The following is a 20,062-nucleotide window of genomic DNA, read 5'->3' as shown; positions in this document are numbered from 1 at the left end:
TCTTCTTTGAGCACAACTACTAACAAACCGCCACCAAACCCCTTGAATGACCAACAGCTACCACCAACACCTCATGGGGCTCTAGCATGCACATATATATGCCCTCTGAAAAGTTCCCAGAATTCCAAATGTCACACAATTGCAGAAACTATCTGCAGCTGACAAAACCATGCCTCTACTGGAGCACGAGGCAAATCATAGGCAGCTTCTGCAAAGCAGCCACATATCTCTACATCTGGGGATGAAAACAAAACAGTTTTATAATATTTCTGTGTTTTTTTTTTTAAAGAAACCAAAATTCCAGCATTCTCACTAAACAAATACACATAATTAAAAAATAGAAGTCATTATTTTCTTTTAAAAAAGATTTACGTATATGGGTGTGTTGTCTACTTGTATGTTTGCACACCAGAGGGAAGGTATCAGGTCCCATAGAATTACAGTTATAGACAGTTGTGAGCTGCTGCCTTGTGGGTGCTGGGAATTGAACTCAGGACCTCTGGGAGAATAGCCAGTGCTCCTAATCTATATTTTCTTTTTGAAAAAAAAAAATGTATATATCACCCTGTTTGCTCAGGGAAAACAGCTTGAATTTCCTGACTAAATTGGAGCGCACTGAGACCTCTGGGCTGATAACTGGATACTTAAACAATTTTGCTTCCTCAGAATTGGCGTGATCTGGATGCGAGAATCACCGACACAGCAAATGAGTCCAGAGACAACGTGCGGTATCTGTACACCCTGGAGAAAGTGTGTCAGCCCCTCTATAACTATGACCTGGTGAGCAAGCTTCTGTAGGGGCACTTTCGGGGGCCTGGAGGGATGGCTCAGAACCAACGAATGTAAAAAGTGTGGTTGCTAAAATTAGCCCGTTGTAATTAAAGCTTCCGGTCATGGCCAAACCAGAGTAACATGCGTGATAGAACTTACTTCCTGTATCTCGATTTTAGGTTTCCATGGCACATGGAATACAAAACTTGATTAATGCCATCAGAATGATTCACAGCGTCTCGAGGTATTATAATACATCAGAAAGGATGACGTCATTATTTATCAAGGTGAGCTTCTTTAGTTGTTGTTGTTGTTATTATTATTATTATTAGTGTGTGTGTGTGTGTGTGTGTGTGTGTGTGTGTAGCAGGGTGCAGTTGTGCTACAGAAGCTTGTGGAGGCCAGAGGCCAACCTTGTAGGGTCTGTTCTCTCCTTCCACCTTTACTTGTGCTCCTTGGCTTGCGTTCAGATCACCTGGCTCGTGAGCCACATGCCTTCACTTGCTGAGCCGTCTCACCATCCCATCATGGTGAGATGGATTAATGATAAAGGAGGTGCCGTGTAGGAGGCATCATCTCAGGGATGCTCCCAGGCATTGCTTAGGGATGGCTCAGCAGTTAAGGACCTCCCCTCCTTTCCAAGTCTGGCTTTTGGGTTTTTTTTTGTTTTTGTTTTTGTTTTTCGAGACAGAGTTTCCCTGTGTAGCCTTGGCTGTCCTTTCAGGCTAGCGGTTCTTTGCAGTTTCTTGACTTCCGTCTTAATTACTCTGGGTTCTCATTTTCTTTGCCTTCGTAACCTTGAAACAATCAAACTCTGTCATCTTGGCTTTCCTTTCTCTGCCATCAATCTTCTTGGTCCGTCTTGTGTCTGCCCACTTCGTATTGTTATCTGCCTTCTCCCAAGCTTTTTGACCATACTTCTGATGGGCCGGCCCTGTGTGGGCACTTGAGGAAGAAGTCAGTGAGCTGCATGCCTTTGAAAGGCATGGCCTGTCTCCTCACCCAGGTGCAGGGTCCATCCACTAGAGCCCTGTTCTAATCAGTAACGTCTATAGTAGTGACCAGTAGGCCACCTGGCCATCCCCCGCAAAATGCCTGAACACCTTATTGCTGTTGGCGGAGTTCAGCAAGAAGGAAGAGGGTCTGCCTCTCCTAACCACTTTTTTTTTTTTTTCGAGAAAGGGTTTCCCTGTGTAGCCTTGGCTGTCCTGGACTCACTTTGTAGACCAGGCTGGCCTCGAACTCATATCGATCCACCTTCCTCTGCCTCCCAAGGGCTGGAATTACAGGCGTGTGCCACCACACACCTAACCATTTTTAAGTGGCTATCATTCATTACTTTGGATTAGGTCAGGACCTAAATGGAAGTACTAGACCAATAGAAAATGTGTTTGATTATGAGGCTCATGGCCCCAGTGACAGTGACCTAATTGCAGTAGGTGAATGTGACTTTGGGTTTTTTGTTTTTGACTGGATTTGTGTTCGTTTGTTATTGCTGTTTTTAATTTTGTGTTTTATTTACTCCATGATTTTATGATTTATCACTGCATTTTATGCTTTCAAAAGTCACTTACCTACAGCTCCTTTGTACCTACTTTTATTTTAGGTAACAAATCAGATGGTGACCGCCTGCAAAGCCTATATTACTGACGGAGGAACAAACCACGTGTGGGACCAGGAGACACCAGCTGTCCTAAAGAAGATCCAGGTTTGCAAAGGCATCTCATTTTCATTAAGCAAAGCCCTAACCTGAAGGAGAGATACAAATGGGGGATAAGAAAAAGACTTGTGAGAGAGCAGGTGATGTTTATCCCCTTAGAAGTTGAACCACCATGTGGGGGAGACTGCTTGTTAACTAGCTGAAAAACATCGTTGAACAAATTCTGAGAGCAGGTATAAAAATGAGCCAAAAACAAGTGGTGGGGCCTTTGGCTATTCATTGCTCCATTTTGAGACTCTCTTAGAGAGAACTCAAGGGAAGGCTTCGGGGCTCCGGCTGAGGCTCCAGGTTCTGTTTGCTCCAGTTCTAGCAGAAGAAATCCTGCTGACTATGCCAGGAGAATCGCTCCTCGGAGCTGATATCCTTACGGTTTCATTATTGTGTTCTTTAGTCTTCTTTTCCTATTGTTTAGGTTAGTCGAGTTATAAGTGAGGTATGCTCAGTTAATAAGTTCGTAATAAAATATATTTGCTATGAAAATTGAGCCTACACTCACCCACCAGTTCAGTGTCCCTTAGAGTGGAGGAGTGGCACAACAGTATAAAAAGGGCTTGTCATTGATAGTAGTCGCTCTGGTGGGGCTAGAGAGATGGCTCATTGGCAAGGGTTGCTGTAACTCTTAGTGGATCCAATGCCTTTGCCTCTGTCGGTGCCTACACGCATGTGCAACGCTCCACCAGCCCCTGCCCCTGCCCCGATGGTTATAAATTTAAAAAACCTTTTATGTGTCACAACGAGAGGAACAGGGCATAGTGCTGGGAGAAGTGGGGAAACCAGCAGGCTCCAGCTGGCAGGCTTGCAGTGCAGGACTGAAGTCCTCACCTGTGCTACAGAGGCAGGGATGGATGCCCCACCTCACACCCCTCCCTCAACTTCTAGAAGTGTCGGGGAAAATTGGGCTAAGGATGTAGCTCCACTGGGAGAGGGCTTGCTAAGCTCTCACAGACCTCTGGGCCCCGTCTCTGGCATCCCAGATGGGAAGATTGGAAATTCAAAGTCCACCTTGGCTACACAAGGATTTGAGGCCATCCTGGGTTACATGAGACCCTGTCTCAAAGGACAGCAACAAAAGGAGAAATCAGTGGCCGAAGGTAGAAACTGTTCTGAAGGGACACAGTTGCAATTACCCACGGAGGGCGTGGGTATCTCTTCTCCTGCATACATTCCAGATGGGACGTTGTTGCCCCTCATACAAACACACTCTTCCTGGTGTCAAGAACAATAGTGGACAAAGAAAAGAATCGTCAAACACGGCGCCCTCATAAGAAAGTGGAGGAGCAAACGAACTCCCACTAACTATAAAAGAACAAGCTCTAAGGTCCCTAAGGTGACAGGAAGACCCCTTCAGGGTGACTTGAAGGTCTGCACACAGCTTTCACCTTTTGACAGCAGAGCAGTGCAAGTGTTTGGAAGAAGCTTTGAAATGTGTCCAGAGAATACACCTTAAAAGGTGGTGGAATAAAAAAAGAAAAGAAAAGAAAAGAAAAACCGCACTTGCAAGGACAAGATTGTTTATCAAAAGGGATGCCCTGAGCCCATTAAGACATAGAGTGTCAGAGTCAGCAAGGCAAAAAAAAAAAAAAAAAAAAAAAAAAAAAAGGCTCTGAAAAACAGAAACACTCCAGAGCCAGTGCTGAGGGCAAGGACAGGCAAGAAATAGTAGAATGAAGGGCTGGAGAGATGGCTCAGTGGGTAAGAGCACTGTCTGCTCTTCCAGAGGTCCTGAGTTCAGTACCTGGCAACCACATGGTGGCTCACAACCATCTATGATGGGATTTAATGCCCTCTTCTGACATACATGTGAATAGAACACTCAAATATATATATGCAGAATGACTGTCGTATTCAGTCAGTGTTCTATTGCTGTGAAGAGACACCACGACCATGGTAACTCCTGTAAAGAAAAACACTTAATTGGGCCTGGCTTACGGGCTCAGAGGTTTGGTGCATTGTTGTTAAGGTGGGAAGCATGGCGGCATGCAGACAGACGTGGTGCTGGAGAGGGAGCTGAGAGTTCTCCATCTGATGCTGCAGGTAGCAGGAAGAGAGAGGGAACTGCTGGGCCCCGTGGGCTTTGCACTTTTAAAGACCTATGTTATTTGGGGTCCGTTAATGCTCTACTTCCCTTCCAACCCACCTGCCCTAGATAGGAGAGAAAAAAAAAAAAGGTTTATAGGGACAGGAGAAGAAGACCTTTTTTTAGACTCAGCTCCTTGGGGCGATTTCAATCTTCATAGTCAGGATTCCAGCAAACCAGAAAATCAGCAAAAGTGGCTGCAACCACCGCAGCCAGAACCAGAACCCCTAAGGGTTCTCTGGAGTGTTCCTCTCTAGGAGTGTTTCAGAGCGGAGCGATGAGCAACCAGAAGCCAAGCCTCTGTATTTTGGGCTCTATTCATCTCTTCTCAGAGTCTGTACCAGGATGTTTATCAACTGTGCAAAGGCCATGCCCCTGCACGAGGCAGTTCCCTTTCTAGTGGACAAACCTTGCACGCCCTCTCAGAAGTCTGTTTCACATCCCACACTTGGGATCAAAACAAAAACAGGGCCTGGCTTGGGATTTTGAAGCCTCAGAGCCTCATCGTCAGGCCAGGAGGTGGTGGCGCACGCCTTTAATCTCAGCACTTGGGAGGCAGAGGCAGGCGGATCTCTGTGAATTCAAGGCCATCCTGGTCTACAAAGTGAGTCCAGGACAGCCAGGGCTACACAGAGAGGCCCTGTCTCCCCTGATAAATAAGATCGACCAGGACAACACCAACACCAAAACAAAACAAGAGAGGAAAACTAGTCAGACTTGGTGGTACATACCTTTAATTCTGGCATTCAGGAGGCAGAGGCTGGCAGATTTCTGTAACTTTGAGACCAGCTTGGTCTACATAGCAAGTTCTAGGTGAGCCAGGGTTATGAACTGAAATCCTCTCTTAACAAAGCAAATTATCAATGCAAAACCTTACTGTTGTGTATTCACGGATGGAGCAAATGCTGGTGCAGACCATGTGGTGATGCGTGCCTGTGATATCCAGGAGGCCGAGTTAGGCCGACCACAAACCTGTAGCCACAAATGGTCTATGCAGTGAGAGAGTGTCACAAGGAAAACAAACAACAGCCAGAGGGAGCATGCTGGTGCAAATATGGATGCTAGCTGAATACAGACATCTTTATAGAGAATTTCCCAGCCTCTTGGCGATTTTATGATTTTTTTTTTCTTTTTTTCCCTGAGAGTTTGACACATGGATACAACAAACTATGACGGCATCTTCTCATTTCCCGTTTGTTTGAAGACCCTAGTGACCCACCAGCCATAAAAATAACGGCACTGACGCCTTTAGCGTTTTAAAGCTTAGGCCTTAGCTGGGAAGACTCTCAACTGGCTCATCTTAAGTTAACCCGACCACCTGGCCTTGTCCCACCACGTGGACAGCTATACCTGTCCTGTTTCCCATCTCCTCTCGTGTCTCCTGGTGATAAGACCCTCCTCTTTCTTCTTCCCAGAGTCGCTTTCTTCCCACCAGGAAGTCCTGCCTTCCACTTCCTGATTTAGCTATCGGCTGTCAGCTCTTTATTAAAGCTAGTCAGAGAATGCCTTAGGTAGGTGAGGAAGGACAGAGACACAACTTTACACAGTGTACCCCAATACCAATTTCCCCCTTCAACTCGTATTCCCTCCAGCAGGTCTTCTCCCAGCTTCTCATAATTTTTTGTTTTTGTTTTTGTTTTTGTTTTTGTTTGCTTTTATTGTTGTTATTTTTTATGACCCACTGAGTCCAGTTAGTGCATTGGTGTGAGGCCATCCCCAGGGGCATGAGAACCCTACTTGTGGCACATCCTTCTGAAAGAATGAAAGCTCCCCACTCCAGCTATAAAGTCTGTCAGTAGCTCCTCAGGAAAGGGTGGGGCCTGGAGCTAACCCTTCCCATCTATATCTGAATTTTGGCTGGCTTGATCTTATGCAGGTCTTATGCAGGGAACCGAAGCCGCCATGAGTTGATGAATGCGATAGCCACGCCATGTCCAGAAGATTGCACCTCACAGCAGCGCAACCCCTCCTCCTGTCTTACATTCTTTCCTGTCTCTTACTCTTCAATGGTCCCTAAGCCTTGGTTGTGGAGGGGGTACTGATCTAGTGGTCCCCTTTAGTGCTGAGCGCTCAGTCTCCCATTCTCAGAATTCTGACCTTTCTGCATCTTTCCAGTGACTGCTGCCCACTGCACAAGAAGCTCCCCTGACCCGGATTGAGAGCAGCACTTGTCCATGAGTGCAAACATGAATAATTAGAAGGTGATTTAACAGCATGGCAATTTCACTTAATTAGCCATGGAAGTATAAAACCAAAAGCTAATGCTACACTTTACGGGGGAGCGTTAAAGGAAAATAGTGAGAAAGGAGAGATGGAAGTAGATCGTGGATTCAAAAAACTGTGTTTTCTGAATGGCTATTCTAACTGCAAAGAAGTTAATATTGGGCTGAATATTGTCTTTGAGTCTGCATAGTTTGGTTGTGTGATTTGTGTGTGTGTGTGTGACCTTTTTTATAATGTTTAAAATAAAACATTTAAAACCAGATACTGGTATTCCTAGGTTTTAATACATAGCCAGAGACCATGACCACCTGTTAACAGTGTCAGCCTTTGTTTGAGGGGCTGATGGGGCCCATAAGGCTGTCACCCATCACCCTCCCTGATTATCTCCCCTGCTCCCCCCCCCCCCCCAATTTCTTGTAGGATTGCATCTTTCTCTTCAAGGAATACCAGGCATCCTTTCACAAAACAAGGAAGCAGATTTTAGAATCTTCAGGGGAGAAGTCTTTTGAGGTTTCCGAAATGTACATATTTGGAAAATTCGAAGCCTTCTGTAAGAGACTGGAGAAGGTAAGCAGTCTGCAGTCACAGGACCCCACCCTAAACTGCACGGTGCAGGTTATTTTGGGTTTGCGGTAGTGTGGGTGAGGACTGTTGGCTCGGGTCTCCTCCATCGATCCACCCCACGCACTGAGGTCACTCATATACCACTGCCTTTATTTGAGCTGGTATCTTTTCTTTTGTGCCAGCACAAAAGCTATTGCAAACCTTCACCTCTTCCGAGACCTCAATTCTTCAAGCACAGATAGAGATCTTGAACTTGAAGGCTTCTGCTCTCCACTGTAATATTAAGCGGAGAAAAGTGTGTGCAGCTGCGGGGACCTATAAACAACGCAGTATCTGAATGTGTAGACGCCTTCCTTTCAGGATCAGTGTGGGTGATGTATTTGTGAACAGTGTGTAGGGGAATCCTTTGCTGGACACACAGCAGCCGGAAACTCCTGTACCTCTCTGACATTCTTTAGAAGGCTGTCGGGAACCCAAACTAAAGGTTCCTTGGTGTCGCTCTTTGCGGAAGATGGCTTCCGTGAAGTGCTTACCAAGCAGGTGTCAGGACCTGGGTTGGATACCCGGGTGGATACCTCTCAGCTCTGTAAGATGAGTATGGTGGTGCTTGCCTTTAATTCCAGTGCTGGTGGGGCAGGGACAGGTGGATCTCTGGAGGTCACTGGCCAGCCGGCCTAGCCAGTCAGTAGAGCACCAGTGAGAGACCCTGTCCCCATAACCCAGCAGTTAAGAGCACATACTGAGCTAGGGGTCAGGTGGGGGTGGGGTAGACTTTTGCTCCCAGCACTTGGAAGGCAGGGGTAGGCTGATCTCTGAGTTTGAGGCCAGGCTGGTTTGCAAAGTGAGTTCCAGGAAAGCCAGGGCTACACAGTGAAACCCTGTCTCAAGAAACAAAAGCAAGCAAACAAAAGACAAAGACAAAGCCGGTCTTGGGAGCGCATGCATTTAATCCCAGCACTCAGGAGGCAGAGGCAGGTGGATCACTGTGAGTTTGAGGCCAGCCTGGTCTACAAAGTGAGTCCAGGACAGGCAAGGCTGCACAGAGAAACCCGGTCTCAAAAAGCCAAAACCAAACCAAAAAACAAAAAACAAAGACAAAAACAAAATCAACAAACAAAAGAGCACATACTGCTCTTCCAGAAGCCAAGAGTTTGGTTACCAGCACCCATAACTCTCTGCCATTCCAGCTCCAGGGGATCCCATGCCCTCTTATGGCCTCTGGAGGAAATTGTAGTCACAGGCACATACCCATGGCCCACACACGCATAATTAAAAAATAAAATAAATCTTAGACTCTGTAGGAAAGTAGACCTAGCTGAAGATTACCATGTGAAGGGAGCAAAGCTAAGTCCCATATATTTTCTCATTACGGTTCATGGATTTTATTTATGTGGGCACCTAAAATTGTGCTCTACATTCCAGCTGTTGTAGCCGGGTAGGAGGCTCAGGGTTAGAGGAGAATGACTTCCAGCTGGGGCCCCTGAAGCCCTGTCTTGGCTTTTGAGTTGCAGAGTGGGCACGCGGAGAGCCTGTATTAGGAGGGAGTCCAGTCATCTCTTGTGTACTGTACTGTAAGCCTCAGGTGGCTTGCATTTCCTCCAGGCTTGGAGCCAATGGTTTCTGGAAGTGTACAGAAATTGCATGGTGGCAATAGCTCTCACCCTGGCAAGGGCTGGCTCACACGAGGACTGTGTGCCGCTTCTGATGGTATTTGGAGGGCAGGCTAAGGAGCGGGCCACGGTCCCTTTCCCGCTGTTGGACAAAGATAACCTCTCCCTGGAGAGCTCGGAGCTATGTTATTGAAAGCAGGTCTCAGTGGGTATCACTGGAGATTAAGAACTGCGTGACTTGTGGGTATGAGATGGTTTTGTTGTTTTAGATTTATTTATCTGTATGAGTGGTCTGCCTGCATTTATGTATGTGTACTACGTGCATGCCTGGTGCCCTCAGAGGTCTGCTGGTTCCCCAAGAACTGGAATTATAAATGGTTATTGAGCCATGAATGTGAGTACTACAGACTGAACTCATGTCCTGTGGGTTTCCAGCCCTTCCCAACTGTGTGTGTGTGTGTGTGTGTGTTGGTTTTGGTTTTGGCTTTGGTTTTTGGTTTTTCAATACAGGGTTTCTCTGTGTTGGCCTTGGCTGTCCTAGACTCTCTCTGTAGACCAGGCTGGCCTTAAAACTCAGTGATCTGCCTGCCTCTGCCTCCCTGAGTGCTGGGATTAAAGGTGTGTGCCATCACGCCTAGCTTGTGTATGGTGTGTGTGTGTGTGTGTGTGTGTGTGTGTGTGTGTGTGTATAGTGTATATGGCATTGGTACATTGAGAGTTACTGTGGCACACTGGAAGTTAGTCCCAAAATAAACTCTAAAATCAATTGCATGGAGAGTTCCTCGGGGTCCTTCCAGGTCACCAGTGGTTTCTCTCATGCTTCAGGCTTCTGGGGTGTGTGTCAGATTTCTCCTTGTTGTTGCTGCTGCTGCTACTGAGACAAGTTAGATGAGGGGAGCGCTCATTTTGTTTCATAAAGTTCAGAGGGATCTGTTCATGGTTGGCCCCATGCCCTCGGGCCCGAATGTCATGGTTGTGGGAGTGTGTAGGAGTCTGCTCATTCTGCGGCAGAGAGGTAGAGAGGCAGAAATTGCGGGGACCCGGCACAACCGAAGGCACACGCTCAGTGCCTAGGGCCTACCTCCTAATGCCTCAGCCACCAAAATAGTGCCACTGGCTCCCAGCACTTAACACAGGAGCCTAAGTCTGTAGAAGGGGCCTAATGGCGTATTTCTAACCATCTAACATTTCTTTTTGAAGATTACAGAAATGATAACCATTGTGCAAACTTACACAGCCCTGAGTAATTCTACCATTGAAGGAATAGACATTTTGTCGATAAAGTTCAAAAATATCTATCAAGGGATTAAGAAAAACCAATATGACATCCTGGATCCACGGAGAACGGAATTTGACACAGATTTCTCAGAATTTATGTCAAAGATTAATACTTTAGAGGTAAGCAGTCACAGAAGCTTGTATTTATGAAGACTGAACCGTAGTTGGTGGTGCTGTTTGGAGCTATAATTGTGAATATCCATATAGAACAGTATTCATGTATTTGGTCTCATTGATGTTGTTTTCTTTTTTTTTTTTTTTTTTTTTTTCGAGACAGGTTGACGTTGTTTTCAATAAGCCTTTTATCGTTCCCAACAACACCCCAAACATACTTGCAATTCAGGGTCTTGTTTCTGGGGCTGGGTAACGTAGATCATATGCGTGAGCCTGCTGAACTGTTCCCTTTTTCAGACACCCAGACACCATCCAAAACCTTCCCGGTAGCCTTGTTTCCCCCTGCTGTGGCGTGCTGGATCAGAGCCGCTGAGTGTGAAACAAGCTCCATAGCGTTTCCTTCAAGGGTCAGTCCAACCTTCTGGGCTTGAGAGACAGGACAAGCATCACCCCGTCCTCATCCGAACCCTGCAGATGTATTTGTCACCCAAGAAATTTCAGATTTCAATCAAAGACCCATTCTCCTGAGTAACGACTTGACGGGTAGAGAGTATACACAGAGATCACCTTGTAATGGAAGCGCAGTGTGACACCCTTGATGGTGTTCTGAAGGTGACTGGTGGGGGGCAGGGGTGCGGTTCTGACAGTGGCCTATTCCTTTCTGTTACCCCACCATTAATCAACCTGGAGCCTCTCCTTTTTCTCTCCAGGAAGACTCAGTTCTTTTATGTGTTTGAAGTCCCTCCGCAGAGTTCCCCTGGGGCATGCGTGGGTAGATATTTATGTGCAAGGTGGGAGGCCAGGGGACAACCTCAGGTGTCTTCCACCACATAAAGTAGGCTAGCTGGCCTACAAACTTCGAGTGACCCACCTGTCTGTGTGATCTTTTTTTATTACTGGGATTGCAGGCACACGCCACTGTTCCTTGCTTTTAATGTGGGTTCTTGGGGGGGGGCCCTGTCTTAGTGACAGCTTCTGTTGCTGAGAAGAGACAGCTTGACCACCGCTACTCTTATGGAAGACAACATTTGACTGGGGCAGATTCAGAGGTTTAGTTCGTTATTGTCATGGAGGGAAGCATGGCGGTATGCAGGCAGACATGGCGCTGGAGAAGGAGCTGAAAGTTCTACATCTTGAGCCACAGGCAGCAGGAAGAGAGTGAGCCACTAGGCCTGGCTTAAGCTTCTGAAACTTCAAAGCCCACCCCCTAGTGACACATTTCCTCCAATGAGGCCACACCTACTCCAACAAGGCTACACCTCTAAAAATGCCACTCCCTAGGTGTCTGTGGGGGCCATTTTCTAGCTATCCTAGACTGTAGTAGCTTTGTAGACCAGGCTGGCCTCGAACTCATAGCAATCCACCTGCCTCTGCCTCCTAAGTGCTGGGATTAAAGGTGTGCACCACCGCATCCAGCATGTGGGGGCCATTTTCATGCACACCGCCACAGGTCCTGACCTTACATCTTCATGCGTGTAGCCCATGGTCCTTCCTGACCAGATAACCTTTCTCCTCCTCCCTCCTTCTAAATGAAAAATGAGTATATCCAGTGAAAGCCCATGTGAGTAGCAGGACCTCCAAAGGGGATTTTATACATTGGTGCAAAGTGAGATTTCTCACTGACCTTCTTTTTCCAATTTTTGAACTCAGATTCTTGACATGACAATGAGGGAAAAATAATATTTTTGTCGCATTTATTTATTTATTAAGATCATTTAAATTTGTAGTACATCTAATCTTGGCAATATTAATAAGACATTTCCTAAAATGTTGCTACTCCTAGAATCATACTTTTTATTTTTGAAACAAGTTTCCTTTCAATTTAGAAAAAGATAATTCTTTTATATGTGTGCATGTCTATATATGTGCACCTCATGCATGCAGTACTAGTGGAGGCCAGAAGAGGGCACTAGATCCCCTAGAACTGGAGTTAACAGAAGGCTGTAAGCTGTCTTATAGTTGTCAGAAATTGAAGCCAGGTCCTCTGTAACAGCAGCCAGCTGCCAGTGCTCTCGACTGTTGGGTCATTTATCAAGTTTCATATTCTCTCCCTCTCTTTCTCTCCCTCTCCCTCTTCCTCTCTCTCTCTCTCTCTCTCTCTCTCTCTCTCTCTCTCTCTCGTATTTTTAAGACAAGGTTTCTCTGTGTAGCCTTGGCTGTCCTGGACTCACTTTGTAGACCAGGCTGGCCTCAAACTCACAGCGATCTGCCTGTCTCTGCCTCCCAAGTGCTGGGATTAAAGGCATGCACCACCATGCCCAGCGCTTCTCTCTCTCTTTTTAAAGAAAAGATTGTTGTTGTTGTTATTGTTGGTGGTGATGGTGGGTGTGTGTATGTTAGTAGGGATGAACTGTGGGTCCCATGTGTGCTGATGGTACTCTTAGCACTGAGCTATATTCCTTATCCTCTTTTTACTTTTCATTTTGATGTAGGGTCTCACTAAGTTGCCTAGGCTGGCCTTGAACTCCTTCTGTTGCTAAGATAGTCCTTGAACCTGTGATCTTTCTCCACTAGCCTACAGAGTAGCTAGGATCCTAGGCCCACATCATCAGGCCGGATAAGTTAACTTATTTTCATTTCCCTTCCATTTTTGAAAATTAGATTCAGATATCAAGAAATAGTCCGGTTATTACTTTTCATTTTGGGTAGTTGAGTTGGATGGAATTTGCTTCCAGAGTTAAATATTCATAGCAACAGGAATGAAAAACTTTGTTCCCTGAAAATTTTATGATTTATTAATGAAGATTCTATATTATGAAAGATGTAAATTTTAGCTTTTAATAAAGTTAGTGGCCGTATGACATTTTTTTTTTTTTTTTGAGGACTGGTGGTTGGTTCCAGCTAGGCAGGCACTGTGCCTCTGAGCTATATCCAAGCCCTTCAGGTTTTCAGAGACAGGGTGTCTGTACCTAGCACAGGCTGGCTTCAGATTTTGCAGTTTTCCTGCTTCTGACTCTTGAGTGCTAGAATTACAGGCATATGCCGTCAAACCCAGCTTACACGCGCCCTTTGATAGTTATTAGTAGACAATTTGATTGCCGTGTCAGTGTTTTCAGTTCCTTTTCCAGCGTCTGACTGACTTGGGGGTGCAATCCATCCCACTGCCTGTACCGATACAGGCCACGTGGGAAAGCGAGTCTGCAAGGGACAGTCTCAGCTCCATCCTTCAGAGCTGGAAGCTCATTGCTAGGGATGGGAGTCCTGGAGGAACATTTTCTGCTCCCGGTACCTCCTGAGCCCCAACAACGAGGTTTCCCAGGGCAGTGGCATAAGCAGCTCACATCTTGTAATGCCAGCACACTGCTTAGAAATTACAAATGTCCCAAAGAAAATCACTTAGCAAGGGACCCTCTCACCTCCCATACATCCCCTCAATCAGAATACCCAATCAGGAGCTGCAAATGCAAGCCATACAAGGGGCTTTCCCCTTCCTAGCAGCTGCATGAATGGACTAAAAAGAAGGTGACTTTTCACTTTAATAATATACTGCGTCTGATTCAGTCTATTTGGAATATTGTGATTTTTACATGCCATTGATTTCTAAGCCATGGAGGAAGTATTTTACAAAATCTTGTGTGTGTGTGGGGTGGGGGGGCGGACAGAGTCTAAGACGCAGTGTATTTTATATTCACCACATCTCACTTCTAAAGGGATGATGCTTCATTCAGCAGTGACATGGCTTGTGGCCGGCCACCACACACACAGACACTTAGGTGGCAGATGTGTTTGAGTCTTGAGGAATGTTGTTACGTGTCAGACAAAACTAGTCCCAGTCCCGTAATAATAACTTGAACGTTAATGTTTTATTTTAGATACAAATCCAGGCATTTATGAACAGCACCTTCGGGAAGATCTTGTCCTCCCAGCAGGCTCTGCAGCTGCTTCAGAGGTACTTGTTAGAGAGGGTGAGGGTGGTTTCTCTGAAAGCACGATTTTGGATAGCTCAGGTGGTAATGTGCTTGCTTTGCAATGGGGAGGATCTGAGTTCAATTCCCAGAACCCATTGAAAAAGAGGAGGAGGAGGAGAAAGAAGAAGAAAGTCAGGTGGGGTAGGGCATGTTAGTAGGCCATCATTCCTGGGAGGCAATGACAGGAGGACCTCTGGGGTTCAGTAGGCATGCTGTTTAGCTGAATTGCTAACTTCAAGGCCTGTAGAGGAATTTTAATCCAGCAACATGGCTTCTCTGGCAAGGGATCATATCCAAAAACCTAGGTCGGTGTGATCCAGCTAGAATACAGACATGCCCTTAGTGCACACCTTTCATCCCTCTGCCTGGAATACACATCTTTAATCCCCTTGGCTGGAAGACAGACACACACTTTTAGTACATACCTTTAATCCCAATGACATCTAATTGAGGGACAGACAAAGTGACAAGTCAGAGAGAATAAGTCACAGATTGGATACACCCAACTCTTAGGAGAACAGACAGGAAACAGATGCTACCTTAGAGCAGCTCAGAGAGGCGGGGGAAGAAGAGGGAGAGAGAGAGAGAAAGAAGAAAACATCTAGGTCTAGGTTAGCAGACAGAGGCTGGAAGCTGAAGCCTTCAAGGTCCGGGCTTACAGAAGATTAGATTGCACGGAGACTAGAAGCTTCCAGGCCGAGGCCTAGAGATAGATAGACAGGCTCTAGGCTTAGCCAAAGTCATGTATTCATAAAGCTTGGGTACAGCCTTCATCTCATCCCACCATCTGAGGAAAGAAAAAACTATAGTTAGAAAGACCAGTGAGAGAGCCTGTCTCAAAAAACCAAAAAGGCTGGGTGGCATCTGAGGAATGACACCTGGGTTGTACTCTGATCTCCACACATGTGCACCTGCCTACATATACATTTGTACCCATGCATCTGCATGCACTCATGCACCTGCATACACATGTACCTGCATACCTCCCATAACCTTGCACAGCCCTGCACAACACACACACACATGCGTGTGCACACAGGCACACATGCATGCATGTTTGTACATGCATGTGCACACACACACACACACACACACACACACACACACACACACTCTCAGACATGCACGCACGCATGCACGCACACAAACTCCTGCCCACATTTTCAAATTAGATGTTCTGGAAACTTCTCCTTCATAAGCTTTTAAGAGTTATAAACATTTTGCCACTAAATAGTTTTTTTCTTTAAATAAAGAACATTGTTTTTCATACCATTTTAGATTTTTCTGTTTGTTTGTTTTTTGAGACAGGCTCACTTATAGCCCAGGTTGGCCTCAAATTTGCTTTGTGGCCAAGACCTTTAAATCTCTTGCTCTTCTGCCTCCATTTCCCAGATGCTGGGGTGGCAGATGTGCACTATGATGCTCCAGTAAATTAAAAAACAATAACAGAAAGTCTTTCCTAGGAGCGTCTCAAGTGGCCATGTAGCGTGCTTCACTTTAATTTCACAGTTATAATTGGAGAGGGAACAACTGATGCTTAATTTTACTTGGGGAAAGGATTTCCAAAGAACATGATCGCATACTGTCCTAGCTAACTTTGGATGCCAGCTTGACACAAACCTGGAGTCGTCTGGGAAGAGGGAGCCCCCAACTAAGGAGCTGCCTTGTCAGATTGGCCTGTGGCCATGTCTGTGGGCATTTTCCTTTACTGCCTAAGGATGTGAGCAGGCTTGGCCCACCGTGGGTGGTTCTGTCCCTAGGCAGATGGAGCTGGGCTGCGTAAGGACAGCTGACGGTGAGCCTGAAGCAGGCCAGTAGGCAGCCTTTCTCTGCTTCGGTTTCTGCCTCCATGTTCTCTCCTTGAGTTCCTACCCCCACTCTCCTCCATGACGGGGTTGGGGGGGTGGGGGGGGGCTGTGACCTGAGAGGTATGAGCTGAAATACACCCTTTCCTCCCCAAGTTGCTTTTGGTATTTATCGTATCAAGAGAAGCAATCTAGAACAGATGTATTTGGTGTATTGGTATGCATAGAAAAATGGTCAGCGCAGTCAGGCAAGTAATGTCCTCCATCTCACATAGGCGTCCTCCCTTCCCCATAGCCACTTACAGCAAAAGCACTTAAAGTTTACTCCCCTTCAGTCTCCTTTCCCCGCTATTCCCATTAGCAGTACTCCCCACAGAGGGCGGAAATGTGTGTGCGCGCGCCCATATGAGATGAAACAAAGAAGAGACAGAGACAGATAGACATACACACACATAGACAGACAGACAGACACATATACACACAGAGAGACAGAGATAGAGACAAGACCCACGCCAGAGGCCCCTTTAGGAAGTCCTCCTTGGGAATCCGTGCAATCTGGCTTTCTGGCAGCTTCGCTGTAGTTGCTGTAGTTCCGTATCTCCAACAGTGACTATCTCCTAAGAGACTACCATGAGGGCTGGAGAGGTGGCTGCTTTTCCAGACGACCTGGGTTCAGTTCCCATCACACACATGGCAGCTCACATCTGTCTGAAAGTCCAGTTCTAGGGGATCCGACACATTCATACAGACACATGCTGGCAAAACACCAATGCATATAAAATAAAAATAATTGAGAGACAGAGACAGAGACAGAGACAGAGACTGACTACCATAACAGTCAAAGCAGGCATGAAGTGATTTTGGCCAGTGACAGCTCAGGTGGCATTTTAACGGTGCCCCTCCCCCACTCTGTCTGCCTCCCATTGCCCTCTCTACCTATAATATGCGATTGGTCAGTCCATGCTCTTCTCAGAACAGTGTGGTCCGTGTACCTCCCAGGCATCACTTAGGCTCTAAGGAGGTGTGATATTGGCTGACAGGCTGCTGTTAGAATCTCTGCCTTTCACCGTGGAAGCTGCAAGGTCCAGGGAAGCGGAGAGTACACCTGCCTTGCTTGCTGTTACACACCCAGCTTAACGCGTGGGGCCTGGAATAACCGTCTATCAAGTGCATGAACGGACGGATATTTAGCACTCCAGCCATTCTGCAGTACACTTCTCATTTCCCTTTTAATTACCCAGTTTCGATTACTTTTAGGTTTCAGAAGCTGAACATTCCCTGCCTTCAACTGGAAATCAATCACACAATTGAGCGGATTCTTCAGTGTTATGTGGCTGAACTTGAAGCTACCAAGAAGGTAAGTGGCCTGCATGTGTGCGGAGTGTACTCCTACAAAGAGGCAAGGTCTGAAAGCCTTCACCATTGTCACCAAATGCCAGGGTCTTCAGAGCATTCGTTCTGTTGCTCGTTCCTTGAGTACTATACCAGATACAATGTGGCTATGTGATTCCTCTTTTGATACCTCCTTAGAATATGAGATAAAGCCAGGCGTGGTGGCACACGCCTTTAATCCCAGCACGCGGGAGGCAGAGTTCCAGGCCAGCTTGGTCTACAAAGTGAGTCCAGGACAGTCAAGACTACACAGAGAAACCCTGTCTCGAAAAACCGGAAAAAAAAAAAAAAAAGTGAGATAGGGAGAGAAAAGAATACATGCTTGTTAGTTCCTTCTGCATCCCTGCCGCTGAAACACCTGGTGGAAAGAATTTCAGGGTGGGGGGATATTTATGTTGGATAGTGTTTCAGCTTGTCAGAATGGAGTGGCTCAGTGTGTGGCAGCGGGCGGGCGTGCAGACTCGAAGCTATTCACATGGCTGCCAGTCAGACCAGATCAGGGAGTGGGTGTAACTCCCAGACGCCCCACCGCTTTTCAGTTTATGTCCACCTCCGAGAGAGATTCCACAGCTTTCCCAAAGAGAACAACCGCCTTGGGGGTGGGCGGACATTCCAAATAAGAAGCCCAGGGCTGGGACGACGGTCCCATCAGTAAAGAGCCTATGGTACAAAAATGAAGCCCTGAGTTCAGATCCCCAGCACTCAAAGAAAAAGCTGGTTGCAGCAGCAGGCACCTGTTACCCCCATGCTGCACTGGTGGGGGCAGGCGGGGCTTGATGGCGGCCAGTGTAGCCTAGCCAGTGAGCTTCATGTTCAGTGGGAGACTCTGTCCCCAAAAAGAAAGTGGAAAGTGACAGAAGATGCCAATAGTGAGCCCTGACATCCGTAGAGCCATGCATACTCTTCAATGCATGCACGCTCGCATGTGCACGCAAACACACCACGCAAGGGCGCACGGATGCGCGCACGCACCTGTGAGGGAACATTTCTAATTCAGGGCATAACAACACTGTAACAGGAAATGAAGGCAAAGAGAGAGTAAAGCATTGTACATGTGGACTTGATTCTTTCTGAGCCTCCGATTATTGTTTCTGAAGCTCATTTGCATATTTATCGACCAACCCTTGTGCACCCGGCCTGTGAAGCGTGCTGAAAACCTGTGTGCAGATGTGGCTGTAAATTTGTTTGCGTTCTCTGCTGTGCTGAATTCAAGCATTAATGTAATTTTTTTTAATTACAGCTCTATCATTCTCAGAAAGATGACCCCCCTCTCGCTCGCAACATGCCCCCCATAGCAGGAAAAATTCTCTGGGTGAGGCAGCTGTACCGCCGGATAAATGAGCCCATCAACTATTTCTTTGTAAGCCAATCATCCAGTTTATATATGAATCATGGTGGTGTGGAAACGAAATTACATTACGAATGCATCCTGTCCTACAATATTGATGCCAATGAAGCAGTCAGAACCAATGCTTTTTAACCAAGGGGGGAAAATGGCTTATAAATATGCCGGAGAGGGGCTAAGTCAATCTTTTTGTGTTCAGTGGACCAACCAGTTCAATTATAGTTGGCAAATCTTATGTCTTTTAATAACAGAAGACACCTTATAAAGGCTCTTAAAAATAATTGTTTTGAAGACACCAGTGTAAGCTACCTCCCGACTCCTATTTGCATGCGTGGATGGATAGGTGCTGATGTATATTTAATGAAAACCAAGCCGGGATGCTGAGTGCATTCGTCCCTCTTTGAAGAACCGAGCCCCAGGCAGGGCAAAGCAGAGTGCATATATAGTATGGGATTATTAGGTTTCTGAAGATCAGGGTCCTTGTAGACCCAGCCAGCATTCTGGAAGTGTCACTCTGTCTTTCCTTTGTTTTTGTTTTGTTTTTATTTGTTCAAGAGACAGACTATCAGAGCAGAGCCTGTTTTGTTTGATACTGTCTTTCATGCCTGAAGAGAGAAGAAAATAACCACAGGACCACAGGCTTGAAGTAGTTTTGTTACGGAGGCACTGCTAAAAGTAAAGTTTCTGCAGGGCTGCTGTTGCCTGCTTCAGTATTCTGCATATTTACTCATATTTAAACAGGGGATGGAGAGGCAGCTCAGCAGCTAAGAGTGCATGCTGCCTCTGCAAAGAACCCAAGTTCAGCTCCCAGCACCCATGTTGTGTGGTTAAAAAAAAAAAAAAAAAAAAAAAAATCACCTGTAATTCCAGCTCCAAGGGATCTGCTGCCCTCTTGTGGCCTCTGTGTACACTTGCACTCAGGTGCACAAGCCCGCAGACATACACATAATAAATAGTAAAAAAAAAAAAAAAAAAAAAAAAAAAAAAAGAAAATCTTAGAAGACATTTAGACTGTAGCTTTAGACAAGAGGCTAAGTTGCTATAGTGGCAAGGTACAGTCTGGCACTTGTGAATTCTTCCAGTGTTAACGAAAAGGAACCCTTTTTGATTCACCCTCCTCCCTTCCTCTGCCTTCTCCCCGGCTGTGTACAATTAAGGAATTTGCCCTGATAACTGTTCAAGGAAAATCAGCCAGTTGTACCTAGTCCAGGGAAGTGGGCGAGGAGGAGAAACATGAGATGGAGATGGAGAACTG

At 46.3% G+C, this 20,062-nt stretch overlaps 1 protein-coding gene and 1 pseudogene across 1 annotated transcript in view; one reads left to right on the top strand and one right to left on the bottom strand.

Annotated features, from left to right (window-relative positions):
• The window catches only part of Dnah8 (dynein axonemal heavy chain 8), a 228,670-nt gene that overhangs the window by 19,103 nt on the left and 189,505 nt on the right, over nucleotides 1-20,062 (top strand). The window contains exons 8-15 of the mRNA XM_051153391.1: nucleotides 667-780; nucleotides 951-1,058; nucleotides 2,378-2,479; nucleotides 7,212-7,358; nucleotides 10,166-10,363; nucleotides 14,170-14,246; nucleotides 17,328-17,427; nucleotides 18,703-18,822. Coding sequence (XP_051009348.1) covers nucleotides 667-780; nucleotides 951-1,058; nucleotides 2,378-2,479; nucleotides 7,212-7,358; nucleotides 10,166-10,363; nucleotides 14,170-14,246; nucleotides 17,328-17,427; nucleotides 18,703-18,822 — 966 coding nt within the window. The remainder of the gene's footprint in view (nucleotides 1-666; nucleotides 781-950; nucleotides 1,059-2,377; nucleotides 2,480-7,211; nucleotides 7,359-10,165; nucleotides 10,364-14,169; nucleotides 14,247-17,327; nucleotides 17,428-18,702; nucleotides 18,823-20,062) is intronic.
• LOC127195257 (60S ribosomal protein L9-like) lies at nucleotides 10,617-11,841 on the bottom strand (annotated as a pseudogene).

Source organism: Acomys russatus, chromosome 11, assembly GCF_903995435.1.
Source record: "Acomys russatus chromosome 11, mAcoRus1.1, whole genome shotgun sequence".
Lineage (NCBI taxonomy): Eukaryota > Metazoa > Chordata > Mammalia > Rodentia > Muridae > Acomys > Acomys russatus.
Note: the sequence above shows the minus strand (reverse complement) of the source record. Positions and strands in the feature narration are given on the sequence as shown.